General features: G+C 40.6%; 2 protein-coding genes across 2 annotated transcripts in view; both read left to right on the forward strand.

The window, feature by feature from the left end:
- Window positions 1-5,464, forward strand: part of eif5b (eukaryotic translation initiation factor 5B) — a 30,535-nt gene extending 25,071 nt beyond the window's left edge. Inside the window, exons 20-24 of the mRNA XM_087133480.1 lie at window positions 329-460; window positions 889-965; window positions 1,298-1,601; window positions 2,236-2,400; window positions 2,942-5,464. Of these exons, the coding sequence (XP_086989606.1) occupies window positions 329-460; window positions 889-965; window positions 1,298-1,601; window positions 2,236-2,400; window positions 2,942-3,049 (786 nt within the window). The 3' untranslated portion in view covers window positions 3,050-5,464. The remainder of the gene's footprint in view (window positions 1-328; window positions 461-888; window positions 966-1,297; window positions 1,602-2,235; window positions 2,401-2,941) is intronic.
- A 627-nt stretch (window positions 5,465-6,091) lies between these two features.
- Window positions 6,092-10,061, forward strand: LOC147800048 (small ribosomal subunit protein uS3). The gene is made up of 6 exons (XM_087133145.1): window positions 6,092-6,170; window positions 7,250-7,474; window positions 7,749-7,843; window positions 8,264-8,451; window positions 8,919-9,190; window positions 9,813-10,061. Exons 1-5 carry the CDS (start codon window positions 6,141-6,143, stop codon window positions 9,167-9,169), a joined length of 789 nt encoding a protein of 262 aa, XP_086989271.1. The 5' UTR covers window positions 6,092-6,140; the 3' UTR covers window positions 9,170-9,190; window positions 9,813-10,061.
- Window positions 10,062-16,508: the final 6,447 nt, after the last annotated feature.

Genomic DNA, 16,508 nt, shown 5'->3' on the forward strand with positions numbered 1-16,508 from the left:
TCATACAGTGAGGACAGGCATTGGCCAGTATTTGAGATTTCACTGGTTACTACCAATTATAAGGATTCTTCTGTTTCATGCTCACACAAACCCAGCTTGAATGTTGATCAAGGCTCAGATGCAGTACCGTTGGTGTGTTTGCACACGGTCTGGAAGAGGTTGAAACTAGAAAACTGAAATAGCACCTGAGCCATTTTGTCGGAGTCTGTCTTAAGACAACAGTGATCGGTGTAGCGAGGATTCATTCGAGCACTATGCAGTGCTTGTAATGGAAGTGGCAAGAGAAGTCTCCTTGCCAACTCTGATCTCAGTTGTTTTTCCTCCTCAGGACGAGGTAGCCCAGTTACTTAAAGAAGCATTGACTTCCATCAAACTGGCAGACCTAGGGGTGTATGTCCAGGCTTCCACACTAGGATCCCTAGAAGCTCTCTTGGAGTTCCTCAAAACCTCTCAAATACCAGTGAGTAAAGCTTAACTACTCGGTGCTGGGGTTCTGGTATGGGGTACCTTGAGTTTGTATGTGAAGCCGGACAAAGGAGCTGGGCCTTGTAACAAAAGACTGCACTCGGAACAGAAGACCGAGCTGCTGGGAAGGGCCATCATTTTTCAGCTGTCATTAGCGGAGGTAATCCGTCATTGTTTTGAAACAGTTTACCACTGTTTGCAGCATTCAATGCCCGTAGATTATCAGTGGGGACAAAAGTGCTCCAGCAATGGGCGATACAGTACTGCTGCACTGCTGGAAGGTTTTCTCTTACAGTCTGTGTAGAAGACATTCTTTACATGGAACACCCATTGAGCAGATTTCAAACTGATCCTTTTCATGCACCATGCATCCTGAATTTGAATCATGCAAACAACATCTTATGTATGTTTATTTTCGGACAGTATGCTGGTATTTCTATTGGACCGGTTCACAAGAAAGATGTCATGAAAGCATCGGTCATGCTGGAACGCGATAGCCAGTAAGTACATTTTGAACCTGTCAGTCATGCCTATGTACACAGATAGCCGTCATGTGTTTACATGACCTCCAGTGCAAAGTAGTCTTAGAACTCATGCATAAGTATAGAGCACCGAAGTGTGGCATCATTTTGAACCAGGAAGTGTAGTGCAAGGGAATGGAGTATGCATGCATGTGTTGGTTCACACGGTGGTTCTGGCACTAATACCTTTTGCAAATTTTGTTGTGCATGTGACGTATCCACTTCAGTGCTCCGAGAGCCACCGCAGTAATGGAAGTCCTGTGATCAGTCCGCAAAGTGACCGAGTCATTGTGGTTTGCTTTACCGTGTAGGTACGCGGTCATCCTGGCCTTTGACGTCAAGGTGGAGCGGGACGCCCAGGAGATGGCGGACCGGGAGGGCATCAGGATCTTCACGGCCGACATTATCTACCACCTCTTTGATAAGTTCATGGCCTACCGGGAGGAGATGCGGCAGCGGCAACGAGAGGAGAACAAGCACATCGCCATCTTCCCCTGCAAGCTGCGTATCCTGCCGCAGTACATCTTCAACGCCCGCAACCCCATCGTGGTGGGCGTCAACGTGGAGAGTGGCATCTGCAAAGTGGGCACACCCATCTGTGTGCCTTCCAAAGACGTAAGTTTGGGGCGGTACCCTCCTAGGTGGAGAGGAGAGCAAAGGTTTCAACAAAGGTTTTGTTGTGGTGTTGGCCATACAAAGATTAGATATATTCCTTAGACTTTGAATGCTATTCACTCAACTGGTTAATGGATCAGTGTGCTATTATTTTTCCTCTCTGTCTTTTTCTGTTCCATACGGGCAAGGACCGTATTATTGTTCATTACTAGAGGTTTTGATGAATTTTTAATAAGGCCAAGGTTAAGGTCATTATGGTTGGAACATAAGAAATCATTTTCCCTCCATAAGTCAAGAAATATTCAACATCAACTTCAAATTTGCCATGTGGGTTGGTCTTTAATGTCATATGGAAGCCTATTGAATAGAGACTTCATAGTAGACGGAAGTCATAATTGTTACAACAATAGAAGTTTTTAAAGTCACGGGTTTAAGCACAGGTTTAACGGGGCATTTGTGTTTGTTAACACTTTATTCTTGTTTTCAACCTGTGCAGAATATCAGCACAGGTTTAACGGGGCATTTGTGTTTGTTAACTGTTTATTCTTGTTTTCAACCTGTGCAGAATATCAGCACAGGCTTAACAGGGCATTTGTGTTTGTTAACACTTTATTCTTGTTTTCAACCTGTGTAGAATATCCTTCTTGGGGCAATATCAAGCATAGAGGTCAATCACAAGGGTGTGGAGCTAGCCCACAAAGGCCAGGAAGTCTGTGTCAAGATTGAACACACAGGCAGCGGTGATGCACCCAAGATGTACGGTAGACACTTTGACAGCCAGGACCTTCTCATCAGCAGGGTAGGTATGATTGGTCTGGACATGTGTGAGGACATTGGGTCCTCAGTTGGGACCCCGTTCTCAGTTACAAATTGCTTACCAATCAAATATGGGCAGGTGTAAAAAGCTTAGAAATGTAAGCATGGAAACCCATTTAAACAGACGAGTGGTAATGGAAGCCTAATTTAATCAAACATGATGGTTTCTTGTGGGATTGCTTATAGTGGGAATGGATAAACCACACAATAGAGAGATGAACCAGTGTCTTTCGGAACCTGAGGATTTTTCAGAGATACCGCGTTGCGACAGCATGTTCAGGCCAGTCAGCAGTCTTGTCACAGACCAGCTGGCGTGGTTGAGCACTTCCCTCATTCCCACCTTTGATTCTTACTTTGAAGTTCAGTCATTGAGGAAGTCCGTAATTTGCACACTGAGCTGATTTCTGTCTTGTCTGTAAATGCACAATATCGTTTGCACTTGAAATTTGCCACTCATTTCAAGCAGCAAGGTGTGCGTTTTGCAGCATGTCCTGATTTCTGTGATTCTAACTTTTAACTTGCAGATATCCCGCGAGTCCATCAACGCAGTCAAGAAATACTTCCGAGATGACCTGGAAAAGGCCGACTGGCAGACAATGATAGAACTCAAGAAACTCTTGGGAATCATATGAAGAAAAACAGACTCAGTGCTGCCTCCCGATCTAACCTGGAAATCTCCCGCTACAGATTTGTCATCAAAACGGTTCTACAAGGTGCAGTACAGAACATCTGCAGACAACATTTGTGACTGAACACAGGAACTATGTAAAGGAGGCGTGGGGGAGACAGTAAAGCTGTGGATAATAGGAAATGAAAAGAAGCAAGTCTTGATAGTTGTATGGAAACCCCAGGAAGGCTACAACACTACCTGTGAAACAGATGATCAGTGAAATTTCAGTCACAATGATGACTCTTGTGAACTTGAGAAAAAGGCAGGGCACCATCATGGGCAACTTTGATTTGGTGTTAGCCTTAACATCACACTAACAGCATACCATCATTTGATCAGTGCTTCCTGGAAGACTTATAAAGGCATTGAGTCAGATGGGCGACAGATTGATGGAGGCACATTTTGAATGGAGATGATGCTATGTGAGGCAAACACCAAAAAACAGGCATGAAACATGGAAGATGGTTCTGCCAGCTTTCCAGTGGAGGGCAGAAATGAAGCAAAGAGAACTGTGTGCTGCTCATAATCTGAAAAAATAGCATAGATTTGGCTTCGTTTATTTCCTGTCACAGAATAGCATGTCCTTTGCTCGTAACTTTTACATAGACATGTTTAACACGCAACAGAAGTCATGGGTGGAGTCGTAGGGGAACTTAACCTGGGTATTTCTGGTCCATTGAAGTAAGGACAGTCTGATTGAGGATGGGTTTCTTCATATTGTCCTTCAATTTAGATTGGACGACCTTCCCAACATTGAGATTTTGTGTGTCTTTGATTGTTGGATGCACATTTTCAAGGAGATATACCCTAAAGGGGTGAACTTTTTTCCGTGAAATTAGATTCTGTCTTCTCCTGTTTTTATCGCTCTGAATTATTTGGGATATTTTCTTACCTCTGGCAAGGATGGTCTGTTTCTTGACCCTGTTATTGTCACCTTGTTTGGTCTTATGATTTTTTTGTCGTGTGCAGTTTAATTCAGTGGCCATTATGTATTGCCGTTTATTCCCTATTCATGAATGGATTGCACTCCTTCATTGTGTTTCAAAAATCATGGTGAACTGCAGGAACTAGGGAATACCAAGACAGGAAAGATGCCTGAAGAGTGCAAAGTTCCTTTGTATTGAGGAAAGATGAAACAAAGCTTGGAACAAGTCGAATGTTCATTTTCTCTTCTTGCAAATGACAGCAGTATGCACTGTTCAGCCACAGTTGCATATTCTACTCAAAGCAGAACCTAAAGTAACAAGTTCAACAGTATTTGTGCGAGTAAATAAACATTCTCAGTGTCATTTCTCTGATAGCACAAGCATGGCTTCATATTTTTAAAAACATTTCATGATCAGCTCTTAAAATTTCACCTACAGACCATAATAATGCCAGTTTTTCAGGGATTTCTTGCAGGAAATGGTGCTAGGGGGCAATTTTATTTCCATATTTTTGTACCTGTAGTCATTGGCAGATCCTTTGCATTTTAAATTGTGCAATGGCAGAGCTGTGACAGCAGTGGATCAAACATGTACTGGATGATATGATAAGCACCACTGTGTAATGATATTTTTATGTAAATTTGTGGAGGGGAAGGCCCCACATCGATCTCTCTGTTGTTTATGAGGTGGGTTTTTTTTTTTAACGAGACACCTCCAATTCAAAAATTTACAGTGTGTTTACTTCTCTTTCCTTCATTTTTGCGTGTAACCCCCCAACACCTGACATTCTGGTACTCGCCAAAACCGATCATGTTCTGTGGATTTTAAAACCTCAATAGATTGAAAGAAGCATCATAATTAACCAACTGGTTTGAGAGTGTGCTAATCTATCTCGATGTATCACCCCCTCAAGTTACCCACTCTTGCCTTACTCCCCACGTTTGTTTTTTCTGATTTAGGGTATTTATGCTTTTAATCGTTATATGTTAACCATGTTGTCAGCTGAGAAGATTGTTGAAAGTTCTTCAACCGTTGCTGAAACACTGCTTTATGTGGTTTCCATTGAACGTGACACAGAATTGTATAGTCCCCGTTCCTGGATCTTTAATAGACCTCTTTACTGATGATGCCACACTTGGTGTTTTTCTGTGATGCTCTGTGGATTGTGGGCCCCAGTGGCTGCATAGAAAAGTTCATACATAAAGAAGTGTGACATCATCAATACACAGGCCTCTTGGATCTTCTTCCAGTGTCTTACTGTTAAACACTGCAAAGAGATAGATATATATTTTCTAAAACCCTCAGGCTCACAAACATTTGTCTACTTCTGTAAATTTCAAGATGACGCAGCAAACGAAACATGTCTGCATCTTTGCTTTTAAGACAGGAGCAAGTTGAAGTTTAAGACAGAAGTTGTTAATAATAAACAATGCTATATGAAAAAATAATAATCAGTGTTTGAATATACTTAACGGGCTATTGTGTTGACCGTCAGCCATTCGTGAGCTTTAAATTTATGTTCTGTTTTATTGTTTTTGGGGGGCGGGCTTTGAAACATTCCTTAACAAATGAAATGAAAAGACAAAAAAGTACAAAATGCCTTTTTTCAACTGCTCTAAAGGTGTCAGGATATTCCAAAGTGAAATTGCAATGACTACATGGGGCGAAATCAATATGCATGATTTATGTACAAGGGCAGATTTCAGCTCAAATTCATTTCATTTCTTCCCAAATTGTGTAAAAAATTGCCTCACTTAACTCCCTATAAAGACCACAAAAGGCTATATGAAATTTCCAAAATTCCCCTCCCCCCCGCAAAAAAAAGCAGATTTCCACCTGCTCGCAGATTTAGTTCAGGATCCGCCCTTAACTATGTTTGAGGAAGTGAAGCAGTTTTCCATATCCATAAATTTGTATCAAAGCATCTTTTAGGGGCATAATGCGAATTTTAAGTCTCAAGAAAATGACAGTCGTACCCAGCCTCCCTGATCGCGGTTTTACCCTGTGACCTAACCACGCCCCCTCCTGATCAAATCAAAGCGGTCGTTGTAAAAAGCGCCCTCATGCATTAAGCGCCGCTGTCTGCCTGTACATCCGGGATCTTTCTCTTTTATTCCGTCTGTCAAGATGGCGGCTCAAATCTCTAAAAAGAGAAAGGTAAATCGGCCTAAATTCTCATTATCTTAAACAAAAATAAAAGAAATACTGGCTCTAAAATAAATAATAAGCACCTAGTTACTGGAAAGTGTTTTTTGTTTTGACTGATGATCCTAATTAAGCAAAGATTCTGGGCGATTTTTTTCGTCATGCGTTAGTGCACTAAACGTGACTGCAAGTTCACTTAGGTTAGGCCTTAGTAAAGCCTTTGCTTTAGTTTGTAAACGAAACAAAGTTTTCCTTGCATGCTTTTTCCTCCTGAAAGCATATTCAGCTCTTCTTGCTTGTAAGTGAATGGTTCAAACAAAGTCAAGTGTTGAATTTCAAATGCAGGGGAGTGTTGACTTTCAAAGAAGTAGGCCTAAGTCCATAAAATGGAGGGCAAGAAGTAACCCCGCCTAGTGTGGCACGGATCACTCCCGATTTATCTTTAGCCACATATCCGTCTACGCAAATTCCAGTCAGCGTATTGAACATTCCGGCGCACCCACTTATCATCGTGGGTGCAATTTCTTTTGCACACGAACACGATTCTTGACCTTTCCGCTTTCTAAAAACCATTTATTGAATGATTTCACTGACGTTATTCAGGTATTTTCCAGTCTTTTTGCCTTTATCCATTCAATCTAATGGGCTCGCCCTCTCAGTCGCCATCTTTAAAACAAGGTCGTTGAGCATTACGTCACTTGACCCCTCATCGTCTCAACAGCTGTTCCATGTCAAGACATATTTAATACACGGACTGAGCAATAAGATACTACATGTACCAATGGGCTCTTCCAAAACTTTGGCAGCAGTTTAGTTATCTTGACATGGAACAGCCGGGGCTAGGCAAGAAGTCTCTTAGTCTTAGTTCTTTCATGTCTTGAAAAAGGCCATTCCCTTCGCTGTGTTCGCTTCGGCATGCTATATCAATACCAGTCGTAGTTTGATAACTCAGACGTTGCTTAAAGAGTGACCTGTTCAGGTCTTGTAAAACTAGCTCAGGTCTATTCAGATTTTTCAGATATTAGACCTTTTGTCCAGTGCTTATTTTCACAAACTGCGAGCCTTGAAATACATTGAATTGTTCCACGCAGTTCGTAGCTGATGGAGTGTTCAAGGCAGAACTGAACGAGTTCCTGACTCGTGAACTTGCTGAGGATGGTTACAGCGGCGTGGAGGTGCGTGTTACCCCAACGCGTACCGAGATCATCATCATGGCCACTAGGACTCAGAACGTGCTTGGGGAGAAGGGTCGTCGCATCCGAGAGCTGACAGCTGTGGTGCAGAAGCGCTTCAACTTTGCCGAGGGAACTGTTGAGGTAGGAACGTTAATATGATGTAATTTTTCAAAATAAATGCTTGTGTTGGGGCTACAGTTGGGGCTTTTAAATTGTTAGAAATAGTGTTTGGAACAAATATTATTTGACCGTATGTATCTCCAAGTCTGCATCTGGGATCAAGTTTTGATTTTCACTTTTGTTCAGTGTTCACTTCTGGGTTCTAGAAAAGCATGGAAACTAATAAACCCAATCAATAACCTGTTGAATTAATTAATTCATAAATTCATAGTTAACTGATGTCTTATCACTGTAGCTGTATGCTGAGAAGGTTGCTACCCGTGGTCTGTGTGCCATCGCACAGTGTGAATCACTGCGCTACAAGCTCATCGGAGGCCTGGCTGTCAGAAGGTATGTTTTACACAGGTCTGTCCCCACGCCAGGAATGTATGCGGAGGGCCTTTTGAAGATATGGACTAGACCTGGTCACTCATATTTCTTAGCCTTGTGCAAGTCAATCAGGAAATAGACTTGTCAACAGAGTTTCAACTTTTTATGTTTTAATTCATATAATGTACTTTACTTGACCATTATTGTTTTGCCATTTCGAGCCCCAATTTTCACAGATTTGTACGTTGATATCTTTTATGATGGCAGCAGCCCTGACGTGATGTCCTCAGAATTAAAGAAACCTTTCGTTGTGAGGTTTTGTGATTTACATTGCACAAAATTTTTGTTACGCTTAGAACTTGGAAGTAACTCTGGTGGCTTTTGACTCATGATGTTGGGATGGGTCACAACTATTAACATCTGTCGTTTGTTCTTACTCAGGGCGTGTTACGGTGTGCTGCGGTTCATCATGGAGAGCAATGCTCGGGGATGCGAGGTGGTGGTCTCAGGCAAGCTGCGTGGCCAGAGGGCCAAGTCCATGAAGTTCGTGGATGGCCTGATGATTCACAGCGGTGACCCCGTCAACGAGTATGTGGACACAGCCATCCGACACGTCATGCTCAGGCAGGGTGAGTATATGTACATTGTACATGTATATGGTGGATTGTGTTTGAGAACTATTATCCATGATAGCTCTTCTGTCACCTTCAAGTGGGGTTTATACAGGCCTTCAACTTTTCCTCTAGCTGATTTTCTCGTTTTACATGTCACACAAGCTGTTCCAAATTGAAAAGCACTCTACAAACGCTTGTGCAGTTTGGAATTTCTGCATTTTTTCTGAAATCCCTCTGGCATGCCAGTTACAGAAACACAGCTTAGTATCTGTTTACCCTAATTTACCCTGTAAGATTTGTGAAATCCATGAGGAAGTTAGGAAACAATTTCTGTAAGTTGGAAACATAATCAGATGACCCTATAGCCAGTAAATGTCAACATCTAAACATTCCTTTGCAGGATCTTCAATTTGTATGATTTGCACTTGGTCCAGTAACGAAGATTAACAGAATATTTAACCCCAATACTTCCCCCTCTGCAGGTGTGCTGGGCATCAAGGTCAAGATCATGCTGCCCTGGGATGCCACAGGCAAGAGCGGGCCCAAGCGGCCGCTGCCCGACGCTGTCAGTGTGGTGGAGCCCAAGGAAGAGGAGCTGCCCACCCAGCCCTACTCAGAGCAGAAGGGTGTCAAGCCCATGGAGGCTGTGGCCCAAGTCCAGCCCCAACCGCAGGTGCCCGTGGCTGGTGCCATGGTACCCCCTCAACAGCCTCCAGCACCCCAGATGGCTTAAGATGATGGCCTGCCCCTTGAGGTGAGCAGAATTCACTTCACTCTCATGCACCTGTTTTTCCGTCATTCCCCACCCTAGGCTGCGTTCTCTAAGCTGAAGGGTTTGTGACAATGAAAGTGACAAATCCCTACCCCACAGACAGCTGTATATGTAGATGCCCGTGGTGCAGGTGTTGAGGACAAAAAATTCTCTGTCGCTCTTTCAAGTCTGTCTGCATCTTGATATATTGGCATACTGTCGATGGTTGTTACAGTCATTGGAAATTAACCTTAATTGTTATAATGATGTATTCAATTATAATGAAATATTTAAGTATCGAAACTGTGTCAGTACCTGGCATGATAGTCACAGTTTAGTACCTTTTGGAGTTCCTCTTGGGATCCCATTAAGACTTCAGTTGCATCCAAATTGCTTGACCAATCTACTTGTTTCAGAGAGCAAGTAATAGTACTTTGAGGCAAGCTTATTTTAATAACTTGCATTAACCCTGATCCACGGGGGTGTTTAGGCCAGAAACTCTGCGATGAGCAGGAACATTGCTCAGTTTTCAAAGTGAGTAAATTACGCTCAGTTTAACAAGGACCAATGAGTGTAATGTATTTCTTAATTTAGATCCCTTTTTTTTCCTGTTTTCTCAACACAGATCAAGACGCGGGATATTAACTGGAAATGCTAACAGTACCGATCACCAACTTGGAGCGTATCGACGGTGTGGGCTCAAGCTTTTAATGTGATGCTTGTTTGCAACAACCAACCAGCAAAAACTCAACCCAAGAACCACGATGTAATTTTGAAATAATGGTTCCATAATCCCGAGTGGATTGTACCAGGAACAAGCCGCAGACTGACAAACCAATATTGAATAAATTAACAAGGTTTCTGTCAAAGTAAATTCAGTGTCTCCCGAGTGTTTTTTTTCCTTCCTTATGTCTTGTGTACTGTGTATTTAGCAAACAATACATGGACTAAAACATAAAAGCCAATAAGGGTTTAAATTTAAAGGTCTACAAATGCAGCCATGCATATAATTAAATATGGTTTGAAATTTTCCGGGGGCTTTTTGAATATGACTTGACCCTTTTAAGAATAAGTGGTGGCAGTGTCTATTTCTTTAAAACAGTTCCTGGGAAATGTAAGTAGACCCTACTGATTCAAAGAATTCGTTCAAATATGAAGGGGCAGGCATGTGGAAGGAAAATGGAATTATGAGCTGGAGTGCCAATTTGTTGGGAGGGGGCATTGACCAGGGACGTCCGTCTCGGGCTTTCACAAACCTCATGGAAACGCCTGCAGGGGCTTTTTAAACATGCTGGACGGCCTGCATGCGCCAGGCTGGACTAAAATGGGCCCTGCCTAGCTTTGTGATCCACCTGGAGCAAAACCTTTCACCTAAAAGGGATGAAAGTACTGATGTAAAAAAGAGGTGCAGCTCAAAACTGAGAGACTTTTGAAATCGGAATTTGGAATAAACTGTTCTCTTTTGGCCGACACACTTTTCATGCAAATGAGAAGTTTTGGTTTGTATAATTCCAATTTGTGAGTTTCCAGCTTTTAATTGATGAATTAATGACATTTGGGGAGTTATCACTTTCGACGATCGGTAATTTTAGGGGTATACATGTATTAAAGAAATATGTTGTGGGGACAGCCAACCAACGATTTGTTCAGCTGTTGAATCCCAATGGTAAGTAAGTTTCTGTCGCTAATAGTATCAATACCTGTGCGTTTCTAATACAGATTTAGAAGATTAACTGCATCGCATCAAATCGCCCGTTTGTGTCTCTACACCCCCTCTTCAAAAATGCATCCACCCCACGGGTGCATATGATGTTAGTCTGGTTCCATTCTGTGCGTACCTCTTATACACATGGACAGATAGTGGGTGCTTCTACTGTGCATGCCATTGCGCATTGCATTCAATTTTTAGGCGCTAAATGTGCACGTGACGCAAAATGGAAAAATGTCGCCACGTTGTTCGCAGGAGGGAGAAACAAATTAAACTGGTAATTTTTTACAGTCGAATGAGCTATATTATCTATCATGTATTGTTCATAAATTGTGAAATGTGTGTTCTCTTATAACCAAGCATAATTTTAACCAAATACAAATTCTCTTGAATATTTACGACATTGCAGTTCGCCTTAAGTTGTAGGTGTAGCGTTAGCATTATCGCGGTCGAAGGTTGTTCCAATTATTGCACTCAGGGCTGGATAAAGGGGCTACTCTCCATTCACTTTGTACAGGGATTTGCATGTTTTCCTCATTTTTTGGGCTGCATTTATAAAAGTAACTGAAACCTTTTTGGTATTGTGTGGAAGATATTCGTTGTGCATAAACAGTGAAATTTCGGGCATAGGGCCTATTTGATGGAAAGGTTAAAGAGTTCAGTCAATAATTATTCAGATTTTCCTAATACACCACAACACTATTTTTGCCCCTTTGTGTTTCGAGTGGGAAATATGGCCACCAATTGACCAATCAGAGAAAAGAATCAATACTCATTGATGTCATCACGACCACAAAAACGGTTAGACTAGTGTGTCAAGCCCCGCCCAACCCAGTACCTGCAATTGCGACAAGCAATGTTTAAATGGTTGGATATTTTTTTTTTTTCAGTTTACCATAAATGCCCTCAAAACATGCTGGGTTTGATAATAAAAGACATTGGATATGAAAGATTTAATTTCTTTCGCACAAACCATAAGGCCGAGAGGTAGTTTCCCAGACTGGAGTGAAGTGGGGACTTTGGCAAACGTCAGTCGCTTAAATAGTCATTCTTTTCCACTTTGCATGAATTTTAATTGTTCTCAGGGGAAGAGTTCCATAGACAGACGCCAGTAATTATTCCCTACAGTGACCTATTAGCCATCAGAAAGCCAAAAAAGTTCAAATTAGGAGAGAAAATACCAAGTCGTTTACTGAGAAAATACAACTTTTCAGACTAGTCTCATGGGATTTGTGCATGGGGTGTCAAGTGGAGTCTGTATATGGAACTCTTTGCTGATTCTTTCCTTAAATGTTTTAAAATAAAACCTCATTTCTTTCATGTGCTTCTAATGTGTAACAGTGTATATTTTTCAAAATTTTAAAGTAGACGCTCATGAGGGATGATTAACCCTAGCACTCCTCAGTCCTCCAACAGGTGAAGGATTGAGGAGTGTTAGGGTTAACCCTTCCTAACCTAATGAAACAAAATAGTGTTCAATTTTCTTTCCCTTATCACAGCCAAGACTACACAAAGAACACACATGTTAGTAATTTGTGTAATGTCATAATCACAGCTTCTAAATTTAAGAAAGCCAAATTCCTTGTTTCTTTCACCCCCAGATTCTTCAATAACTAAAGGGGTGCTGCCGTGTGTGCTCTACCTCATCTCGAGTTTGTGGCTAGGAGTTGGCAACAAGCTGTCTGCTTTTGGAAAAGAAAAGGGGACAGACTTCCAAATCAGAAGGAGCTGAAGGCAGGACAACATATCTTGTGATTGAGGCTGTAATGGGCAGCTCCTCTGCATTTGCTATGAGGGTTAACAAAAGGTAAGTCCAGCATCTGATATGGCCCAATTCACTATAAGATGCCACTAGCATGCAGTCAGCATATTGCAAAACTTTGATAAGAATAAATATTCCGTTGCAGAAAGTGGGGTTTTTATCATGAAGATTGGAACTCAAATCAGTAATTGCTCTGGACCTCATGCTTACATGTTGAGTGACAATTTTTTAGAAGTTCACCTTAGAAAAAATTGTGATGGTACGAGCTTGATGGCTTGGTTTTCTTGTGTTTGCCAAGTGTACTAGGGTTCAGAACCTTTTATCTGTTCAGCATTGATGAAGTTTGTTGATAATGCATGGCCATAAATTAGTCATGTTGCAACATTACTTCTGCTTGTTAATAGTCCCCATCTATGTGTAACCTGCAGATGCAGCGCATGACTAGCCCTAAGTATACAAAATGTGACTTTTCATGGTGGATAAGTGTGCATTGTGCAAAGTGATATGAAAATATTACGCGTGACTAAAATTGACACAAAGACTTTGAGGAGGTTTTCCTTGGTAAATATTTCTTGAGATGGGCACCTCCAGATAGTTCAAAGAGTATCAATTAGAATTTCAATGGCCAAGAAGTTCAGCTAAAAATCTGGAACGAAAGATACCTTTTAAATTTTTTTCCTTTTTTTGCTTGCTTCTTTGTTGGACATGTGGAACTGATAAAAACACTAAACTTTTGTGTTAAAAATAAACATGCAGCAAAGTACAGGGCTTGGTGCTTCATTATCATAGAATCAGCCACAGAGATGAAAGTAAACTTAATTACCAAAGCCCTGAAATCTCAAAATAGGACCCACAGTGTGCTATTGAAAGCTCCAGGCATTATTACAAATGGAGGAAACTCAGACTAAGCAGGTTTTGAAGACCTCTTAGGAATGAATATTCATTCAGTATTCCAATTTGCCCAATCAGCATTCCCATGTCTTTTCACTCATTGCTGTATTGCAGCCGTGGTTTCCCTAGTAGTATGTTAGGTACTTTTGGCAACCACTCAGCTGTATTTGCACAGCAGCACTTCCCACCTAACACTCCCAAATCCTCCAGTTTCAATACAATTTTATATACAGTGTACACCCTTGGGGGTTAGGATTAAATGTTCCCTTGTTTTCTCAAGGGTTGAGTAATTCAATTGAGTCAAAGTGTATTGCTGCAAACAGTGAAATTGTGGTCGGGCCATAGTATCTAATAGCACCAGAGCCAACACTTTGACTTTCTGCAATGAGTCTGAGACCCTCTCTTGCTCCCTGAAAACCTCACAAAGCCTTTTAATATCTTTCTTTCCATCACCATCCTACAATTTCTGTGAACTGTCTCTTAAATGATAGCTTCACTGTATATTGAGGAACTCAATTTCACAAGTGGCATCACTTCAAAGACTCTGTGCAAAATCCAAACCCTCCAAATGAGAGAGTTTCATGGTTCAGTCAACCCGAGGAAAGATTTCTTCCCAATAAATCATTTGAAATACACAAATTTTCTATGCTCTGTGCTAATCAGTCCCTCTTTTACCAACCCATTAAATTATCTCTGAAATTCTTTGATCTGTTGTGATCGATGTGAAATATACCTACAGACGGTTCATATTTCCTGATATATTACAATTGAAGCTGATCCAGTTTTTCGCTCTTTGAAAAATGCTGTGATGTCTCAAATCTGCTCTTTACATTCAACCTGTCACTGTGGAATTCCGCTGATTTCCGCTCATATATCATTAGCCCAAGAAACATCTCAAATGAATGCACATAAAATTATGCGCTGTCTGAATCTATCAATGTATGGCCCCACTGTCCTAGCAAAAAAAGCCTAAATCCACCACAGTTAAAGCACAAAAATTGCTCAGTTTTTCTCAATTGAATTGATTTTACATAGTGGTTATTCCCTGTGTGCATGGATCTATTTAAATATGAGTGCAAAAATGCCCCTTAAATTAATTTCAGATCTTTCCATCATTTCACAGTCACTTGGTTGTCACTGTCTTTCAACTGACTTTCTTTGACTGGTGATGTGCTTACTTGATGCTTTCACAAACTTTCCCAAACCACTTCTGTCTTATATCTTGTATGTTAACTTATCCTTCACACATTTTGCCATGCTATACCTCTTTGAAATCTTTTTGATTTCTTCCCTGTTTTTCAAGTTCCTTTTTACAATGTGTACCAACAAAGCATAATGTAATAACTTTCCCATAGAGTTATTCTTACACACAATGCCTTTTCTACCATAAATTGAATATTTTATGATTGAAAAAATGACGCTTTGGGGCTCTCCTTTTTTCCAGGTCTTTCTGTATGACAAAAAGTTTTAAATGCATTTACATGATGTATCAAAATCAATTTATGGTGCTATCCACCAAGACAGTTCTCCACATTGTTCACTTTTTCAAATTTTGACTTATTTATTCCTTTATTTCCTTAATTTATCTTGTATGTGGGAGCAAAGTCCACTCACCAACTTACAGTAATATTGCAAGACACTAATATCAAAAACCAACAATTATCAGTGTTTTTGCCCTTTTACTGTCTTTTCTATTGCAATGCGATATTTCCTTTCAGTTCCCACGATTTGGGACCTTTTGACTTGAAATGATCAGTTCTTGCTTTCAACAAATTTCAAAGAAGTTCTTATTTATTCTTTCAAAATGATCAATTTGTCCTACATGTACAGCTTCTGTCTTACCATCTCCCACAGAATTCATATATGTCACATTTTCCAGTTGCTCCCTGAAAACCTCACAAAGCCTTTGAATATTTTTCTTTTCATCACCATCCTACAATTTCTGTGAACTGTCTCTTAAATGATAGCTTCACTGTATATTGAGGAACTCAATTTCACAAATGGCATCACTTCAAAGACTCTTTGCAAAATCCAAACCCTCCAAATTAGAGAGTTTCCATATTTGAGTCAAGCCGAGGAAAGATTTCTTCCCAATAAATCTTTTGAAAAACACACATTTTCTATGCTCTGTGCTAATCAGTCCCTCTGTTAAAAGTTTGGGGACCACACTCATTTACCAACCCATTAAATTATCTCTGAAATTCCTCGATCTGTTGTGATCGATGTGAAATATACCTACAGATGCTTCATATTTCTTGATATATTAAAATTGAAGTTGATCCAGTTTTTCGCTCTTTAAAAATGCTGTGATGTCTCAGATCTGCTCTTTACATTCAATCTGTCACCGTGGAATTCCGCTGATTTCTGCTCATATATCATTAGCCCAAGAAACATCTCAAATGAATGCACATAAAATTATGCGCTGTCTGAATCTATCGATGTATGGCCCCACTGTCCTAGCAAAAAAAGCCTAAATCCACCACAGTTAAAGCACAAAAATTGCTCAATTTTTCTCAATTGAATTAATTTTACATAGTGGTTATTCCCACTGTGCATGGATCTACTTGAATATGGGTGCAAAATGCCCCTTAATTTCATATCTTTCCATCATTTCACAGTTACTTGATTGTCACTGTCTTTCAACTGAGTTTCTCTGACTTACGATGTGCTTACTTGATGCTTTCACAAACTTTCCCAAACCACTTCTGTCTTATATCTTGTATGTTAACTTATCCTTCACACATTTTGCCATGCTATACCTCTTTGAAATCTTTTTGATTTCTTCCCTGTTTTTCAAGTTCCTTTTTACAATGTGTACCAACAAAGCATAATGTAATAACTTTCCCATAGAGTTATTCTTACACACAATGCCTTTTCTACCATAAATTGAATATTTTATGATTGAAAAAATGACGCTTTGGGGCTCTCCTTTTTTCCAGGTCTTTCTGTATGACAAAAAG

Source organism: Acanthaster planci, linkage group LG02 (genome assembly GCF_054643075.1).
Source record: "Acanthaster planci isolate LZ-2023a linkage group LG02, COTS_SCS, whole genome shotgun sequence".
NCBI classification, from domain to species: domain Eukaryota; kingdom Metazoa; phylum Echinodermata; class Asteroidea; order Valvatida; family Acanthasteridae; genus Acanthaster; species Acanthaster planci.

Bases quoted from the DNA above. Each gene is read 5' to 3' on its own strand.
- LOC147800048 (XM_087133145.1), top strand. From the start codon at position 6,141: ATGGCGGCTCAAATCTCTAAAAAGAGAAAG. The intron at 6,171-7,249 runs GTAAATCGGCCT...TGTTCCACGCAG, and splicing joins AAATCTCTAAAAAGAGAAAG to TTCGTAGCTGATGGAGTGTT. The intron at 7,844-8,263 runs GTATGTTTTACA...GTTCTTACTCAG, and splicing joins GGAGGCCTGGCTGTCAGAAG to GGCGTGTTACGGTGTGCTGC.